The 19,788-nt window shown below is 41.3% G+C and overlaps 1 protein-coding gene across 3 annotated transcripts; it reads right to left on the reverse strand.

The window, feature by feature from the left end:
* Positions 1 to 2,491: 2,491 nt before the first annotated feature.
* Positions 2,492 to 7,834, reverse strand: LOC135550003 (inhibitor of growth protein 4-like). 3 transcript variants are annotated; one of them, XR_010457050.1, is made up of 8 exons: positions 7,780 to 7,834; positions 7,162 to 7,233; positions 6,825 to 6,991; positions 6,411 to 6,525; positions 5,987 to 6,098; positions 4,471 to 4,615; positions 3,928 to 4,348; positions 2,492 to 3,776 (listed from the first exon to the last, which is right to left on the reverse strand). XR_010457050.1 is itself a non-coding variant. In XM_064980423.1 (8 exons), the coding sequence occupies exons 1-8, from the start codon at positions 7,814 to 7,816 to the stop codon at positions 3,737 to 3,739; spliced, it is 750 nt and encodes a 249-aa protein (XP_064836495.1). In that variant the 5' UTR covers positions 7,817 to 7,834; the 3' UTR covers positions 2,492 to 3,736. The 3 variants fall into 3 exon arrangements, 2 of the variants coding, with proteins under 2 accessions (XP_064836495.1, XP_064836496.1); XM_064980423.1 differs by having other exon boundaries at positions 3,928 to 3,989; XM_064980424.1 differs by lacking the exon at positions 7,780 to 7,834 and having other exon boundaries at positions 3,928 to 3,989; positions 7,110 to 7,200.
* Positions 7,835 to 19,788: the final 11,954 nt, after the last annotated feature.

Genomic DNA, 19,788 nt, shown 5'->3' on the forward strand with positions numbered 1-19,788 from the left:
TTCTGGAATTTTCCAAGCTGTTTAAAGGCACCGTCAACTTAGTGTTTGTAAACTTCTTACCCACTGGAATTGTGATACAGTGAATTATAAGTGAAATAATCTGTCTGTAAACAATTGTTGGAAAAATTACTTGTGTCAGGCACAAAGTAGATGTCCTAACCGACTTGCCAAAACTATAGTTTGTTAACAAGAAATTTGTGGAGTGGTTAAAAAACGAGTCTTAATGACTCCAACCTAACTGTATGTAAAATTCCGACTTCAACTGTATGGTCACCGAATCACTGAATGGAGATGAGTTGAAATGACACATAGGCCTAGAGTAGCTCTCCAGCACCCCACATTTGAACCCTTGCAGTAGTTAAGTCACATAGGTGAAGTAAAGGTCAACCTAAAAATATGGCCGATAACCATCTCATGGTCTTCCAAGCTACTGAATACACTGCACTCTGGGATGACATATCCTACCAGTCAAAAGTTTGGACACACCTACTCATTCAAGGGTTTTTCTTTACTTTGACTATTTTCTACATAGAATAATCAAAAATTATTAAATAACACATACCAAAAAAAGTGTTACCAAAAAAAGTGTTAAACAAATTCAAATATATTTTAGATTTTTCAAAGTAGCCACCCTTTGCCACGATGACAGCTTTGCACACTCTTGGCATTCAGTGCAATGTAGAACATGCATATCCATGATATGGTGATATGCGTGTATTATGAAATCTTAATGTCTTAATAGGCTATATTTAAAATAACTTTTGTGCACAGTGTCTGCAAATGTCTGTAGTTGTTAGGGGTTTATCTTGCTAACAAACCTCTGTTCTATGCTCTAACAAAACAGAGATACATTTACATGAAAATCAGCATTCATAGGGACAATTCAGAAATTAGGGTTTTGATCCTGCACTTCAGATACAGAACCCCCTGCAATGTTTATTGGGGTTTGTACACACTGGTGCACCCAGTGGCCTTGGAAAATAAAATATATACATACAGTACCAGTCAAAAGTTTAGAAATGCATTCCAGGTGACTACCTCATGAAGCTGGTTGAGAGAATGCCAAGAGTTTGCAAAGCTGTCATCACGTCAAAGGGTGGCTACTTTGAAGAATCTCAAACATAAAATATATTTTGATTTTAACACTTTTTTTGGTTACTAATTCCATGTGTTATTTCATAGTTTTGATATCTTCACTATTATGCTACAATGTATAAAATAGTACAAATAAAAGAAAAACCCTTGAATAAGTAGGAGTCCAAAATTTAGAATGGTACTGTATACATGATAAACAAAACAATTCCTAATAATCTCCACCCATAAACACCTTCCACTTACAGGTAACTGCCAAAATAAAACTAACACCAATATTGGTATTATTTAACTAGGCAAGTCAGTTAAGAACAAATTCTTATTTACAATGACGGCCTAGGAACAGTGGGTTAACTGCCTTGTTCAGGGGCAGAATGACAGATTTTTACCTTGTCAGCTCAGGGATTCGATCTAGAAACTTTTCAGTTACTGGCCCAACGCTCTAACCTCTAGGCTACCTGCCGCCCCAGTCTTAATAGGGCATTCTGCCATCATGAGCCAGAAAAGCTTCAATGTACCTTCACATTAGTATCTGGAACTCTGGTGTCGCATCCTTCCAAAATTCTTCCACAAGAAATGCAATAATTTTGTTGATGGCGTGGAAAACGTATCAGGCACTGCTCCAGAATGTCCTATAAGTGTTCAATTGGGTTAAGATGTCGTGACCGAGACCGCCATGGCTTACGGTTTACATTGTTTCTATGCTCATCAGACTATTCAGTGACCACTCGGGCCCAGTGATGGGGGTATAGCCATTGTGGCCAAAATAATGGGCAACTGGGCCTGCCCAGCATTTTTATACATGACCCTAAGCATCATGGAATGTTACTTGCTTAGGAATTTCTCAGGAACAACACCTGTGTGGAAGCACCTGCTTTCAATATACTTTGTCTCCCTCATTCACACAAGTGTTTCCTTTATTTTGGCAGTTGCCTCTATATGCACATTTATTTTATATGATTCACTAGTGTCATGTGAAAAAGGGAAGATGGACACCTTCTGGAATTTTGGAAAGCACAGGACATGCTATGGTCTATGATAGAGCAGTGATGAGACTTTTAGTCAGATTGCACTGGAGTGGGGGTGATGGGATTTGAAATAGTACAGGGATTTAACACTTAGGGAATGGGTCAGCTTAGGGAATGGGTCAGCTGTGTACAATGTTGGACTTATGAAGTTATTTGATGTCTACCAAAATAACAGTGGGTCAAAGGAAAGAACATATTAGAGTGATAAACTATTGGATGACGTCAGATTGATATTGTCAATACTATCCATGCAAAGATGTGTCTATCTTTTAGACATCTCGCACATTGGGCCAAAAATATATTACATGCAGGAAATACAGCAGGAATACACATGTTAAGCTAATGAGAATATAGCAACTTCTAGAAACAAATGTCATTTTACTATTTATTTTTTTAAAGCTTTATTGCTTAATGGAAAAACACCAAAAACAGCACCCAATGTTTCAGCACAGTATTCAATTACACTTTGAATACAAAAAGTAAATGGCAACAAAATAAATGTTCATTAGTTTAACTTGAAATAATATTCTTGAGGCACCAGTCAAAACCTACTGGGCAAAGTATCAGGTAACTCTGATACTTTTAAGCACATTTAAATTCTTATTCTTACAGTAATGATCAATAAGGCTCTTCATAAACACAGCCAGTCAAAGATATGCCTCTCCATAATAGAAATATACAGGACATTGTTGAATGATGTGAGTTGGGGCCTATCAAAATATCCATATATATTTGAAAGTGTTAGCATCTACATTCCTTTAAGCAATTCCATTTCCAGCGCTAATTTTGTGCAAACAACCTGCAATTCAGGTCATTGCTGTTTAAGCGAATGTGCGAGAGAAATTCTGTCCAGTTTGCTTCCGACTGCATTCTGAACTAGGACATCTAGATCTGTATATTCTCATTGAGTCAAATATATCAACTAAATCAATGACTCTGCTTAATCAATAAATGTTCTGTCCCCCAAAAGTCTGATATGGAAATAACCAGGGGTGAATTAAGATAACAGTTGGAAAATAAGAGTTAACATGTGATCTGCGTGTATCAGGGCTGAATAGTGTTCAGTATAAAAGCATCCAGTAGGAGTCGCTGTTAGTCTGTCATGAAGCAACCGAGTGGCTGAGAGCCATATAGAACCACTGGCTGTAAAATAAGGGTATACGTCCCTGTATTACTCTGCATATAAAGGCATTAAAGCAACCGTCAAAAAAAGTTCTAAAATAAAATGCAACATAATAGTCATGATTGGGGAACGTCTAACTTCACCTCTGTCAAATGTCCATCATAGCTTCTTTCTGTTTAACAAAGAGAATTATACAGGATGGCAGACCAGCAGGACCCTAATACTGTGTGTGTGTGTGGGGGTGGGGGGTCGTGTTCATTAGACACTGAGCTGAAGAATATAGACTGATACAGGGAAGGGGCTACTCTGGACTTGCCCAATAGGAAATGCTCATTTTGGTTTTGACAATTTGCGACAGTGTGACCTATTAAACATGACCCTGTGGGGTCCATGTTAGTGTTTATGGAGGGTTTCCCCATGTTCCAATACAAAACACTGAACCCTCCTTTGTAAACTCTAGCGTTATGATTGTTGGTTATGATTGTCTCTGGGCTCATTTTTTCTTCCTCTCCTGAGTACACCTTGGACAGTACCTGGGCGTAAGAAACGATAGAGGAAAAGAGAAAAGAAAGGGTGAGAGATAAATGGTGCTACGTTCAGGGTCTTGATCTCTTCCATGTTATAGGTGAAAAATCCATATTTTCCAATCCTAAATTCCTGATTTCCATCTCTTTCTTGACTTACCATTTTCCTCTGGGTTTTGTTGTCAGCCCCACGCAGGCGAAGTGGAACCACTCAATGGAGCACTGCAATGAGTCCAACACAATACATTCTGCTTAGTATTCTATTAGTGCCGGGAGAGACTTTTATAATGCTTTACTGCCCTCTAGTGGGACAAAAGGAACTAGCCTTTATTTAGGTTTTACTTAATTCATCTTTGATTTAAGTGCCAAAAATTCCAAAGCCATCGCTCATTTCTCAACACTATTTTATAAATCAAACTTTTAGGTAAAATCACACATTCATGTCAATGTGGTATTTTTGTAGGAACATTCTAGTGCCCAGATATCAGGTTAGGATTTGGATCATAGTGAATAGTTGACCCAATCAGGGTTGGGGTTCATTTCAATTCCGTCATCTCAGGACGTGATGTCATTGCTTCTCTCTATGAGAAAAAAAGGGAATTGGAATGTCAGTTTCCTTCCTGAATTGAAAGAACTGACCTCAACTCTGGACCTAGTGCTCATGTACCACTAGATCGTCATTGGCAGAAAGCTGTGGACTCACGTCTGTGTTGTCACAGCCAATCATCTCTCCGTAGGACACTTGGTGACACAGGCAGTAGGTGGGCTCGTTGGGGTCCACGGGCATGTCCAGCACATCCGAGGGGTGGACGTTCCCAAAGTTCACTGTAGGGGCTGTGAACTCAGGCCTAAGCACAAGGGAGGACAATGGGGATGAATACTGAGAGGAAGAGATGTACTGCATCAGAAGCTGCTGCAAGATATGTAGTGAGAGAAGACCAGAAAAGCACATTTCGGTTAGATTCACGGGAGTTGTAAAGCTAGCCACAATAAGGATTAGCCACAAGAGTCGACTTTGCGGTTAGCCTTCAAAAATAAAAGTATGGCATAATTCTACTATTTGTATTCATTTGCATCACTGTCAACGACATACTTTTATTTTGAAGGCAAACCACAAATTCCACTATTGTGCTTAATCCTTATTGTGGCTAACTTCACAACACATAACCTGGTTATGGTTATAACGAGCATCACTAGCCAGATGAAGCTAGCTGGCTGCTTATAATGTTAGCTTTGGGCAACAGGGTTAAGTAGCTAGCTAGCTATTTATTTTCATGGATCTGAAGTTCAATTTCAATAGGCAAACAACCACACTTAGTCACAAGGATTCATAAATCATTGTGAAGAATAATGAAAAGGACTGCAGTTTCTACTGGTCATTGTTTTCAGGCTGGTTGTATTGATGCTAGCTAGGTACCAAGCTAAAGTTAACTACCCCAGAAGTTGCGGTTGATCAAATAATGCTTTATTGCCAACGCGGTATTGTAAACACATCGTTTGTGGCCGGTGTTTGCAGACTTTTTTGTCCAGCTTTGACAGTGCTACTGTATCTTTTATGACACGCAAAGACCCAAACGGCATTCCATAGTATGTCGTGAAGCTAATAGCAGTGACCCTGTGGGGTCCCAGAGCCTCTGATCCGTTTCAGTTGATCTTCTACAGTATTTTTAAATGCTGTCTCATGGTAGGAACACCCGTTGGTCCTACATTTTTGTAGAGCGACGTGAGAGATACATATATATATATACAGATTACATTAACTCCGGTAGGGCAACATCTGAAAAATAGCACACTTGGTATTGTGTACCGGTGCTCGACCAGTCGGCGAAAGCCAACATCAACCACGACAGAGAACGGTTGATTGTCAAGGGCAATGAATTCCATTATCTTGGCTTTAATGGATTTCGCCTTTGAGTTGTCTCGCTGAAATTTTGTTACTCTTTCAAATGACTGCTCGATCCACGCAGCAGACATTGTGTGGGCTAGGTTAGGAATGCTGTGTTGCACGTGTAGCGCTACATTTTACGTGGCGTTATTACATCATGTACTTACGTTATATAGGTATGCACGGTAGCTTTGACATCGGTTATTAACGTCGGGCTGATACCGATGTTGGCATTTTTAGGTAATATCGTCCGGTTCCAATATGTTCACCAATATATCGTGCATCCCTCATACAAAGCATCAGCCTATGAAACGTATGTTTTAAGTGTACATACGCTTGTGTTAGTTTGACTTTCTTCTGTCCGCTTTTGGGGCTGCAGTCGTCATCTGACTTCACCTTTAACCTTGTGCGAGCCACCTTCTTCTCTTTTGGCCCCCTGAGCTCACCTGAAAAAAGACAAAACTTTTTAGGCTATGGACACATTTTGAGCTTACCTGGGTTGTTTATTAAGCACCAAACAGAAGAAAATAGACTAATAAAATAAATAAGGAGGGACTCCCTGGACTTGTCCAATAAGAATAAGCAAATGTTTGTTTTTGCTAAATCTTTTCCATTGCATGCCATAATGAACATGGCCCAATTCACAGCTATCTATACATAGGGTTGAAACGTCAATGAGACAACACTAAAAAGTCACATTTGGGTTGAAGGGACAAAATTTAATGAAAATGAGCACAAAGTGTCTGAACAGAACTTACTCTTGATTCCCTTACTGGAGGTTGAGTCATAGTCTGTGCTCTCAATCTTTTTCTCCTTCAGGTCTGCCTCGAAGCGGGCCAGGTCTGTGTCCAGCCTGCGAATGTGTTTGTCCACCTGAGGGGTCACAATGAATAACAGGACTGACTGAGACATTACATGTAGAAATGATAGACATTTTAACTTGCCTAGGCTAACTAATCAGAGTCAAAGCAGAAAGTAGTCAACATTTCCATTTCCAGCTGCATCAAACATGCTAACTGAGAATATAACACACATTTCACTATGTAAAGCTTACCTGCAACCTGAGGTAAACCTCTCTCCAAGGAGCACCTTCCCTTTCCTCATTACTAGTATGGACCCCAAGCAGCACTTCTATTCCCAATCTACTGTATCCATCTTAAGATCCTACTCACCATCTCATAGGTCTGCATGGCCAGTTGGACCTTATCATCTCCAAACTCTTTACACTTGCCATATGACTGCTGGATCTGCCGGAGCAGGGAGAGCTTCTGCTCAGAGGAGAGGGTGTGTGTGTTTGACGTGTACTCACGAGCCAAAGAGTCTATCTGCCCTTTCAGATCTGAGAGAAAGAGATGAATGAATTTATAGTCAATTGTGGATACAACCATCACATGGGCTACATGCACGCTGACTTCTGACTTTTGCCTAGACACTCTGGATAAGTGTTTTCTATTTACCTGTTATGATAGCAGCAACAATCATAATATCAGATCTGTGTGAGTGTCTCACCCTCTGTCCGTGTGTCCAGGTCTCTCATAAGAGTGAAATTCCTCTGTAGCTCAAACGGCAGATTTTCTATACCTAGAAAAACAAGGTTGTACAGTATATCACGTTATATACCGGGTTCCAAATCAAATACATCAGTATGTATTATCAGCGTCAGTGGGCTGCAACATTGCTAGCTTCTTGTGTGTGTTAGGTAATGTTACTAAAATTGTCAATGCTGGTCTATAAATATGTATAACTGTTATTACGTAAACGTGGGGATACCACTGAATAGAACCCTACGATATAACAAAGTAATTTAGAGTCGATCAAGAACGGTATAATTATGCACCGCTTTGTTAGCTGGCCATCTAGCTAACTTGGGTTGCAGGCGCGCTAACTTAGCTAACGTAAGTTAGCTTTCTCGCGTGCTCTTTGTCTCTTGCCCTGGGCTTTTTTATGTAGTAACGTTAGCTGAACCAGTAACTGGGCTTCTTGTCTCCTCAAGCCCTGGTACTGGTTCTGGGAGTAGCTATGCGTGCAAGTAAAACAAAAATACACAAACAAATTCCATTACACTATATTTTAGTAGGATTCTACATTATTTCACGAATAAAACATGAAAAAAGGAAACTATCTTACTGTCAAGGTAATGTTCTAAATACATTCCCGCCGCCATCTTGAAAATAATAAACAAAGGTTTTCCCGAGGTTTTTATGAGGTTTAACGGCGGTTGGCATCCAATTTGTTGCATTACCGCCACCTACGAGACTGGAGTACAACTCCCTTATAATTTGCTTGGAAAATAAAAATATACTAAATAAATACCCTACCATCTAACACTACACTCACTAATTTCAAAATTATATAAAATAAAAATTAACACCCCCCTACTCCACTAATTAAATGTATTTATTCCTACCTCATGCCATCACACCCTGTAAGTCTCACACACCCAAATACCTCTCTGCAGGTAACACCACAACCTCAATTTTCTGCGGCTTCCATTCCATCCCTGCAGTACATTTGATAACCATTGCTATAAATGCTAAATATCCAATCGTACTGAAACTTATATCACTTTTTGGCCTCTCCCTCTGTACTGGTATATCTCTACTACTCTCACCACTCCTCCTCCTTAACCCACCTTCCTCTACTTTCTTCACTGCCTCTGCATATGACAACGTCTGCTCTACGCTAACCCTGGAAACCTCAACCTGCCTCTCTCGCACGGGACATTTCTGATCCCCAGCTCCACGGGCACCCCTACAATGAACACATTCCACTACTTTCCCCAATGCTACACATTCCTTTGTTTCATGCCCTTCTGCACACTTCTCACACCTTGGACCCTCGCTCCCACACACTGCTGCCACATGTCCATAAGCTTGACACCTGTAACATCGTAATGAATTCGACACATACGTTCGTACAGGATAACTTATATATCCTAACTTCACTTTGTCAGGCAAAGACTCAACTTCAAAATGTTCTGTTCCCCACTCTCGCCACCCTGTCTGCGTCTCATCAAATGACGAGAATCACATACACCGGGAATCTTTCCCCTCAGCTGGTCAACTTTTTTTATTTACTGCTACTCCTTTCATTAGTGCCCATTTCTTGAGAACAAAACAATTCACTTTTCTTGCTCACATTCATTTTATTCCGAGCTCATTCTCCCTCTGACCAACAGAAACGCAAACAATTATCACTAGACAACTTCTGGTTACCCTCACCGATTCCACATGACCCAACAAGTTTTTCACCCACCGTGAAACCACAAATGGATCAGCCAAAAGGCAAGAGTCCACGTTTTCCATAAACTTCACTCCCACTGTCACAGACTCATCTTTCTCCTGATCCTCGGTGCATACCCAGGTCTCATATAACTTCACTGCACCTACCACCTCCGATACTTCACCCTCATTCACTTCCATTTCTCCTCCTGTCTTCAGCCCCCTCTGCTTACACTTTCTAACTTTCTTCTTTTTAACAAACCATCTCCCTTTTTTCCCACCATTTTTTATCTGACTCAAGCTCTCCCTCTTCTTCCCTCTCTCTCTTAGACCTCCTCAAGTAGAATTTCACTGGGTGACTTACACATTTCCTTGAGTCCTTTTCTATTAAAAGAGGAAAACCTTGTGACGTGAATCCCTGCATGGTGGATGGAAGAAAGGAAGAAGGTTTGTTGGTTCTATTGTTTTGTTTTTATGGTGAGCAACTTCCTATGCATGTGGTAACGCTCGCTGGGGTATATGAGGTATGCAGAAAGATATTTTGTCTCTACACCACTACAGTGTAAAATAACATAACAATTTGGCCATGTTTCAAGTGTGTGCAGACAGGTGGAGTATATAGAAGAGCGGAGTGAAGAACAGTCTTGCTACAATTATGGAGGGGATCATGACCAGTGGGGGGAAAAAGTTTGTGAGGATTTCTCTTTTGCCAAGATAATCCATCCACCTGACAGGTGTGGCATATCAAGAAGCTGATTAAACAGTATGATCAATACAACAAGCCCTTAACCAACCATGCAATTAAAGAAATAGAGTTAAGAAAATATTTACTAAATAAACAAAAGTAATAAAATAAAAAAGTAACACAATAAATAACAGTAAAGAGGCTATATACAGGGGCTACCGGTACCAAGTCAATGTGCGGGGGTACAGGTTAGTCGAGGTTATTTGTAGATGTAGGGGTAAATGTACATAGTCCGGGTGGCCATTTGATCAATTGTTCAGCAGTCTTATGACTTGGGGGTAGAAGCTAGGAAGGAGCCTTTTGGACCTAGACTTGGCGCTCCGGTACCGCTTGCAGTGCGGTAGCAGAGAGAATAGTCTATGACTTGAGTGACTGGAGTCTTTGACAATGTTTTGGGCCTTCCTCTGACACCGCCTAGTATATAGGTCCTGGAAGGCAGGAATCTTGGCGCCAGTGATGTACTGGGCCGTACGCAAAACCCTCTGTAGCACCTTATGTTCGGATGCAGAGCAGTTGCCATACCAGGCGGTGATGCAACCGGTCAGGATGCTCTCGATGGTGCAGCTGCAGAACCTTTTGAGGATCTGGGGACCCATGCCAAATCTTTCAGTCTCCTGAGGGGGAAAAGGTGTTGTCGTTGCCTCTTCACTACTGTCTTGGTGTGTTTGGGTCATGATAGTTTGTTTATAATGTGGACACCAAGGAACTTGACATTTTCGACCCACTCCACTACAGCCCCGTTGATGTTAATGGGGGCCTGTTCCGCCCTCCTTTTCCTGTAGTCCACGATCAGCTCCTTTGTCTTGCTCACATTGAGGTCTCTGACCACACTGCCAGGTCTCTGACCTCCTCCCTATTGGCTGTCTCATCGTTGTCGGTGATCAGGCCTACCACTGTTGTGTCGTCAGAAAACTTAATGATGTTGTTGGAGTTGTGCTTGCCCACGCAGTCGTGGGTGAATAGGGAGTACAGGAGGGTACTAAGCACACACCCGAGGGGCCCCAGTGTTGAGGATCAGCATGGCAGATGTGTTGTTGCCTACCCTTACCACCTGGGGGCGGCCCGTCTGGAAGTCCAGAATCCAGTTGCAGGTGGGAGGCTGAGGAGTATTTCTGTCTGAAATAAAGGAAAACTCACTGGGTGGGCCTGACTGCCAAATGGGAGGGTCTATGCCCTCCCAGGCCCACTCATGGTTACTCCCCTGCCCAGTCATGTACAATCCATAGATTAGGGCTTAATTCATTTCTTTCAATTGACTGGTTTCCTTATATGAACTGTAACTCAGTAGAGTTTGTTGCATGTTGCATTTATATTTTTGTTCAGTATATACAGTGCCTTGCGAAAGTATTCAGCCCCCTTGAACTTTGCGACCTTTTGCCACATTTCAGGCTTCAAACATAAAGATATAAAACTGTATTTTTTTGTGAAGAATCAACAACAAGTGGGACACAATCAGGAAGTGGAATGACATTTATTGGATATTTCAAACTTTTTTAACAAATCAAAAACTGAAAAATTGGGCGGGCAAAATTATTCAGCCCCTTTACTTTCAGTGCAGCAAACTCTCTCCAGAAGTTCAGTGAGGATCTCTGAATGATCCAATGTTGACCTAAATGACTAATGATGATAAATACAATCCACCTGTGTGTAATCAAGTCTCCGTATAAATGCACCTGCACTGTGATAGTCTCAGAGGTCCGTTAAAAGCGCAGAGAGCATCATGAAGAACAAGGAACACACCAGGCAGGTCCGAGATACTGTTGTGAAGAAGTTTAAAGCCGGATCCTTCCTCAACATCTCTTACCCTCTCAGGCAACCCTAGGTATATCATTGGCTGAGGGAACAACCAAGGTGGAATAGCAGAAAGAGGCTGAACTCCTTCCCAAACAATCCCATTCCCATCTCTTACCTATCCAGCCAGAACTTCTATTCAGATCTCGTTCATGCTCCCAGCACTCTAGGAGCACCTTATGTGTAGTATGTGTACCCTTATATCCTTGAAGATTTACCCATTATATCATGGTTAGTTGTTGTCATCTCAACTTTAATGGTAGTTTTCAATTGGCTCATTCATCCCCCTCCTCTCCCCTGTAACTGTTCCCCAGGTCGTTGCTGCAAATGAGAACGTGTTCTCAGTCAACTTACCTGGAAAAATAACAGATAAATACAAATAAAAATAAAAAAATCTCTCCCAACTCTACCTGCAGCGCTGCCACCGGGGAGGTCCTGACTGCTCCACAACATATCACAACATAACATATCTAGGTCTTGTGCCTGGATTACATCAAGCTTTTTTAAAAGATGTTTGAGCTGCTGATCCATACGCTACACTTCCATAGTTCAGTGTTCAGACAGGAAATGAAGTTCGGGGGAACCCAGTAGGGGACACCCCTTTTCATTTTTTTGCCACCAAAATAAGGTTTTCATACATTTAATACATAATAAAGATTCTCTATTGCATTTAAAAAATGTAAAAAGTGAAACTATTTTATGTGGGCCTATTTTTTCCCTTCCGTAAGCTATGTTACAAACGAGATGCAATATGTCTAAGGAACAAAATAATATAAATATTATCTGAAATACATACCTTTTGTTATAGAACAGAAATATTTATATGGAGTTGGCAAAAATAGAAATAAATAGTAGGCCTATCTAAACCTCAGATGAAGAGGCTATTCCTCTTCATCTGAGGGATCCTGGTTGGTGCATATAGACCTCCTTTCTACCACTTAAATATGGCAAACTGTCATTTCTCCTTGTGCTGTCCTCTATGCTAGAATGGGATTCTAATCAACTCAGCGGAGCCATTCAACAGCTGGTAGGAAACCAGACAGAGTGAATGGAATAATTTGGTCAGAGGATGCAGAGGAGACACCACTTGGTTTGTCCATTCGTTCATTTGTTCATTCATTCATTCGTTCATTCATTTGTGCAATATCCATTTATTTATTATATGGGACACTTCAAAATTACAAAGGATTCTCTGAGTGTTTGTCACCAATAGGTGGCAGTGTACTATATTCTATCACCATCACAATTCACTGTCAGTAAAGAACCTGATGAAATGGAAGTAGATTCCCCTACCACTGATCCAGAATCAGATATTTGTCAGTCTCCTAATGACTCTGAAAATGACAAGCACTGAGTAAGTAGCAACAAAGGTGAGATGCAAGGAATGACCAACCTATCGGGGCAAAAGCACTCGACCAACTAGAGACGCATTACTAAGAGAGACAAACGCGAACTTGAAGAGGGGTCGACAGACTAACAGTCGGAGGAGGGAGGAACACAGACGTGTGCACCGCACGACATGCAGACCAGATTGAAAAGCTCTGAATTATAGAGAACACACACACACACACTGCTACTCTTTATCCTCATCAGTTGTGCCTCACTATGTCAAACAGGCCACCCACTTTTGTGGGGAGGTTAAACGAGAATAGCTCTTTATTTCACTTCCTCTCTCGGACTGTCTTATGTCTCACTGTCTAAGATGGTTCCAAAATATGCTGTTATTTTGTCAATCTGAAAAGCTTTCATGTAGAAAAACATGACTGTTGCTAAAGCCACAACCCTGAGTCTGTGGGTCAGCAAATGACACCCCTTGACACTTGATTTGCTAAGCTGAGGAAAAGGGCTAAAGAAATGTAAGCACTCTCAAATTTCTAGATATATCTATGGATGCAAGACCTGACAGCAACTTGAAGCTATGGGCTACATTGCTTGTTGACAAGGACTCAAATTACAACAAAACCTAAACAATGATGTAAACCATCCTTATATTTTGGGTTATGATGGTACTGGAACTGACCCTGTATATGCTTACTTACAGTAGTTTATCGTGTTTTTCTTATTTCTTATTTTTATATATTTTGTGATTTTGTTCTACCTTACATGATTATTGACTACTGAATTATTGCAAAAAAAGCTTGAAACTTGAAATGACTATTGAACAGCAGTAAATATGGCAGATTTTTACCTTAAGTCAAAGATGTAAAACATACTATCTAGGTGTGCTTTGTTAGTGTCAAATAGCCCTGTACCAAAACTTGGCACAGAAATGATGAGAAGAACACAGCTGCAGAGTTGATATGACCACTTGGTTATGTGGCAATACCCCCTTATCTGGCAGTTGTCATGCCTTTGCAGCATAGCTTATTCACACAAGCCCTCAGTGAGGGAATCGAGAAATAACTTTATCATTTTTAATTTCCTTAAATATGTTATTGTTTTCTTCTTAAACTTTTAGAGTTTTTTTTAGGATCTGGAGTGAAATCAAAAAATGAAACAGTTTAGTAAAGGCAGAGGTTAAAATTCACTCAAAGACAGAGAATGTGCACGTATATGGATTGGTGGGGTGATCCACCAATGATGTCAAGCCTACCGGCATCCCTGCCCTCTCTCAATTAAATAAAAGGACAGGGCCCACTGCTGCACAGCTCACCTATAGTGCCTGCCTACCGGCCCAACACTCTGCAACATGTTCGTGTTCCTCTGTGTCGCCTTTCTCCACAGCCTTGCTTTGGGTGCTCCTGTGCTTTACCAGGGGGAAGAGCTATCCCAAAACTCCTGCCCAATGGGCTGGTACGATTTTAACGGACGCTGCTATAAGTATGTCGCTACACCACTGAACTGGCCTGATGCTGAGTCCTACTGTTTGACTCAGGGAGCAAACCTGGTCTCTGTGCACAGTGAGGCAGAACACCAGTTCATCAGAATCCTGATCCAGAGATTCGACCCTGCAGAGAGAGGAACCTGGATGGGTCTGTCTGACATCCACGTGGAGGGGAGGTGGATGTGGTCTGACGGGTCCAAAGTGGACTTCATACCCTGGCATCCATCCCAGCCTGATGGCGGACGGAGTCAAAACTGTGTAATAACTAACCATTTTGACCCAAGGTGGAATGATCAAGATTGCAATTATAGTCACGCCTTTGTCTGCGCCGAACGTCTCTGCTAGCCAGTCATCCGTCAAGATGGAAGGGCTTCCATCCCGAGAAGAAACCTGGTTTTCAATAAGAAATCAACACATTTGATTGAAAATACTGTTTTTATGGATTTCTTATGAATTTTAAATAGAACTAGTGTGATTTGCTTTAGCTGTCTTTTCATTGTATCAAGAGGCCTTGTATTAAACAATTATGACACGAATGAAGCAATACCCACTTTTCTGGAATGGCTGTAATGCTGTTGTTGGAGCACAGACACTGTGAGTGAAGTGAGAAATTAACTTTCACAAACTTTTATGTTTTTGGCGGAAAGCCATACACGTAACATTTCCATCTGCAAATAGTGATAAATGTCAATAGAATATAAGTGCTAGTGAAGGAATTAAAATGAACTAGATGTGTGTAGAACTTCCTGTTCTGCAAAAACCCGAAAACTGTCCCGTTGTGCTGATGATGATGATGAATTGAACCTTTATTTAACTTGGCAAGTCAGTGAAGGACAAATTCTTATTTACAATGACGGCCTACACCGGCCAAACCCAGACGACGCTGGGCCAATTGTGCGACGCCCTATCACGGCCGGTTGGGATACAGCCTGCAATCAAACCAGGGTGTCTGTAGTGATGCCTCTAGCACTAACATGCAGTGCCTTAAAACCGCTGCGCCACTCGGGAGCACAACATTTACACAATGTTTGTATCAAACATTCACCTGATGTTGCAAGAATGTTTCCCAGAACAAATGTCGTTATTACATTACCTGGGAACCTAATAATTACCGTAGGGGAACGTTCTGTGGTGGTTGTTATAGATGGTGTGTTTCACAACATTTTTGTGAATTTTAGGAGAAGATTCCAAGGATTCCAAGATTTAAAAAAATCTTAACAAAAATAAAACTTTTGGATGTTATCATCCTAATACTCAGCTTCACGTTATAAATTAGAACACGCAAAGCCCCTCATTTGTCGGGGCACGTCCCGGTTCATCTCATAGTCCGCCATTCAAAGTTGGCTTTTTTCCATGGTCCCTTAGAAGCGTTCAAATAACGCAAAAATGCCCAGAAGCTGTTGTGTCGCAGGGTCTACCTCTAATAAGAGGAAACACCCAGTCGATCCTGGCTTCGTCACACCTATGTGTGTGGTAAACCCTTCATTACAGGTTACAAAAGTCATTATTGTTTACATTAGACAGGGTGTAGATGTGTGTTATACTGTTGATTTGTGTTTGTGTATAACAAGGAGAGCTGTCCAGCTTTTTTTCCATATGCTTTCAGTCAACTGTAGCTGGAAGTAATGCTATCTGTGGTACCACCACGACCTGTACAGGTCTCCCGAGCGAAGGAGCTTACTAACGTTAGCTATCTCAAGTTCAACAATGTAATCGGTTATAAACACGCAGGGTCGAGTGAAAGCCATCCTGAAAGTCCATAAGCTAGCTTACATTACCTGTCTAAGAGATAGTGAAATGTGTTGCGTTCGCCTGTTGTGTACACAGGATGAAAAGCTGGCCATGAATTGGGCAGGAGCCGAGCTCCCCCACCTTGGCTTGGGTCTAAATTAGTGAGAGCATGCGGTGTAACAAGCCCGAGGCTATTCGTTACAAAATAACATTACAGCCATTGATTTTTAGAAGAACATGGCTTGCCAGATGCCCTCTCTTGTTTTGTAGCCAGTCGTCCAAAGTGCTGTTGTCCTGCCCCCAATTGAAAGACACTTGTCCTCCAGGACTCCACTGCCACAATACTGGATGTACCCATCACATGAGACTCCACTGTAATGATTCTCCTGACAGATTCTGAAGCTGGCTCTCGCCACTTTCAACTTGCTGTGGTATCTTTGCTCCACGATTCTATTCTTTGAACATTACTAATGTTTTCTTCGCCGTTTGAAAGGAATTTTTTCTTAAAGTTCTGAAAACATGACTTTAAATGGAACCATGAGGAAACCTGCAGAAAAATGTTATGCTGATGTACTGAGATTGCCACAGAAGAACGTTGTTTCTTAATGTTCCCTGAACGTTGTGAGAACATGAATTCAAATAGAACCACGAGGAAACATGTAGAAAGCATTATGCTGATGCAGTGAAATTCCTACCTAAGAAACATATGGTTCTCAGAACATTATTTGCTAGCTGGGAAATGCCTTTGGAATGTGGTTTTCGGGGCATTTTCATTTACTATAGTATGGTATTTCCTACCACAGTAACTTGACCTAAACCCATACCAGACTGTCAAATATAAACAAACTTATGCACTTATAGGGGCATTGTTGCAGTTTCACACGTTACACAGTAGCAATCTTTTACTTCATTACTGGGAAGAAAGAGAATGGTTTTTCACTGGCTGCAAAATGTTGCAAACGGAAAGAAAACCTGTTCAAACCAGAAGGTTGCTGTCTCCATAGAGATCCTATTCAATTACTAGAGGGGGGGACGGGGCTATGTCATAAACCCTCAAAGTTCCAGAAGGGTGTGAAAATGGCAGCCATATTGTTCAGGGAGAAACCGAACCCAGTCGAACTGGAATGAATGGCAGTAGAGACATAATCCTTTTACTTATGCAGGAAATGAAAGGTAAGGCATGTGATGTATCAGAAATGGTGTAATAGAATTATTGTCAACCAAAAATATTTTCATTTAATTATAAGTACAGTTTATACAAATGTCATACACATTTTCCGTATCAATAGCCTCTAAAATAGAAATGTCTACATTTTTGTTTTCTTTGAAAGCTGTGTGCTTTTATATGATACAATATCAGTGCTTGTTGCATCCACAACTTGTGAAATCATCAACTGATTTGAGCCAGTGTATGACAATGGATTGATTAACTGTATTGTTTGAATGGAATGTGGGCATATTGGCAGTTTGTTTGAAAAATTAATTGAATCATTCCTCTAAATCTGTCTGGGTAGCCAGTTAACAAACATACAGCTCAGATCAATTCTTCAAATTCATTATTTTAATCAATATCTTATCACAGCACTGGCAAACCAAAATGGCTGACCTTTATCCCATCATAAGAAGGTTCATGCCCATTCTAGTATTCTAATTCTATGGCTGACTCCATCTCAGCGCAGCGAAATACTCTACATCCCCATGAGAGTCCTAATGAAACCAGAGTCGTCTACATCAGTTGCCATGGGTGATGGCGTCTGCCGAACCAATAAGCTGGCAAGTAAATAAAACCCTGCTTGATTGCTCCTATTCCACCCAAAGAATTGATTGTCGCCAAGGGCAACCAATCGGTACAGGTGGGGGCCCCAAGTAGCAGCTCTCTGTCTGGATTAGTGAGCTGTCAACAGTGGCAAGGCCACCACATTCATTCTGGCTGGGCACTGTTCCACCGGGCCTGCATTCAACACAACACCTAAAGTGTCACTATGGCTATTACAGTGTGTGTTTTGAGTGGCAGTTGTGAATGCTGTGTGATTGGCTCTTTATAGCTATGGCAGTCAGTCTTGTAGTGAAATGTATAGTACCATATGCTTTGAGCGATCATGCATACGGTTGGTTTCTGATGAGCTGATGCTATGTGGAAAGGCTATTTATTTCTGTTGATGCTTCAGGGCAGCTCGAGCAACCAGATGGTAAAACAAGGGTAAGAAAAATGTATTTGGGAGGAAGAAGCAGACCTGGTCTCAAATACTACTTGAAATCATTTTAAACACTTTTGCTGTGATTGATTGAGCTTGTCAGCAACAAAGGAACCAATAGAAAAGTCCCCAAAGTGTAAACCCCGCCCAAATGGCATTCCAGGCAGGCAAAGCAAACATTCAAAGTATTTGAAAGATTTCAAATAGTATTTGAACCTAGGTCTGGGAAGAACATGACTCTGTGTGAGAGAAATAACAGAATGTAAATAAGCCTGAAAACATGAACATATGGCCATTGAGGGAAATGGAAGAATCCTAATTCGGCTACCACCATTTAACAATGACAGATTCTTCAAATTAGTTTTGGACCTCGGACAGGCTTGGAAGGCCATGAGCACAGTCGAGTTTCCCCTTAACTTTTTAAACCGAACCAAATTTCTTAATCAAACTTTACTCCAGGTTGGGCCCGAGGAAGAGCAGCTGTGGGGATGGGGATCCTAATAAAATACTAAATACTAAACCCATACTTAACCCTAATCTCAACCAATCACATTACTTGCCTAAACTTAACCAATCACAGATTTTTTTTTTGTGCCATTGACGCAGAGCTGCCCTTATAACAAGACTGAATCTGGAAAACTCCAATCTAGGATATGGATTGGATCATGCTGAGAGACGTGGTTTTTAACAAGGGAGCAGAGTGGGAGGATTAAGAAAGTGACTTTTCTCAGACTGAGTCCCAAATGGCATCCTATCCCCTATGGGCACTGGTCAAAAGTAAAGCACTATATAGAGAACAGGCTGCCATTTGGGACACAGCCTCAGAGTCCTCTTCCCTGCGAGAGAGCAGCAGAGATCAGATGCTTTACCTTCAGCTGTTTGAAGGCGAAGTGAACCTATTGATTAAGCTGCAGTCGCGAGTGTGGAAGGGATCGTTATTTGTCTTTGCTGTAAGCTTTTGAACCTAATAAGCCTTTTGTGGGATTTATATCAGTATGTGTGTGTGTGTGGAATAATGATAATGCCACCAGACTGTGGCCACATATTACAGTGAAGCCAAATATTTTTTAAATATGAAAGTCCCCACAGACAAAGACAAAATCACTCAAGGTTGATAAGGAAGTAGTCAGTCAGTCAGTCACACACTCTCTCTCTCTCTCTCTCTCTCTCTCTCTCTCAAAGGGAATATCTAAGTAGTGTCCTTCCATGAGACTCAGCATGTGATAGACCAACTCATTGCCAAGAATAGGATTACCCATCAGCCCCTTCTCTTGGCATGTCTCTTTGTGATCACCTCTCTATGACCCACAACTCTCTTTATTGAGGAAGTGATGAATACATACACGTGTGACGCATGCATGTGCAAAGATAAATATGCAGACACGATGTGCATAGATAAATATGCAGACATATACAGACACACAAGTACAGTACACAACAAATACACGGAAAGATCCATAGTCAACCAGCCAGCCAGCTAATCAACCAGCCAGCCAGGTAGCCAACCAGCCAGACAATCAGCCAGCCACACAAACGCATGTGCACACAGACACACATACACACACAGTGGTATCCCGGGAAGGTCTACCCCGGGGATTGGTGATAAAGGGAAGGTACGTTCCGTGACGC

This window comes from Oncorhynchus masou, chromosome 12 (assembly GCF_036934945.1).
Source record: "Oncorhynchus masou masou isolate Uvic2021 chromosome 12, UVic_Omas_1.1, whole genome shotgun sequence".
Lineage (NCBI taxonomy): Eukaryota > Metazoa > Chordata > Actinopteri > Salmoniformes > Salmonidae > Oncorhynchus > Oncorhynchus masou.

Coding starts and splice junctions, on each gene's coding strand:
- LOC135550003 (XM_064980423.1), bottom strand. CDS start 7,816: ATGGCGGCGGGAATGTATTTAGAACATTACCTTGACA. Junction 6,099..6,410: donor CTCCAGTAAGGGAATCAAGA/GTAAGTTCTGTT, acceptor GTCTTTTTTCAG/GTGAGCTCAGGGGGCCAAAA. Junction 4,616..5,986: donor AAAGTCAAACTAACACAAGC/GTATGTACACTT, acceptor CCTTGTGCTTAG/GCCTGAGTTCACAGCCCCTA.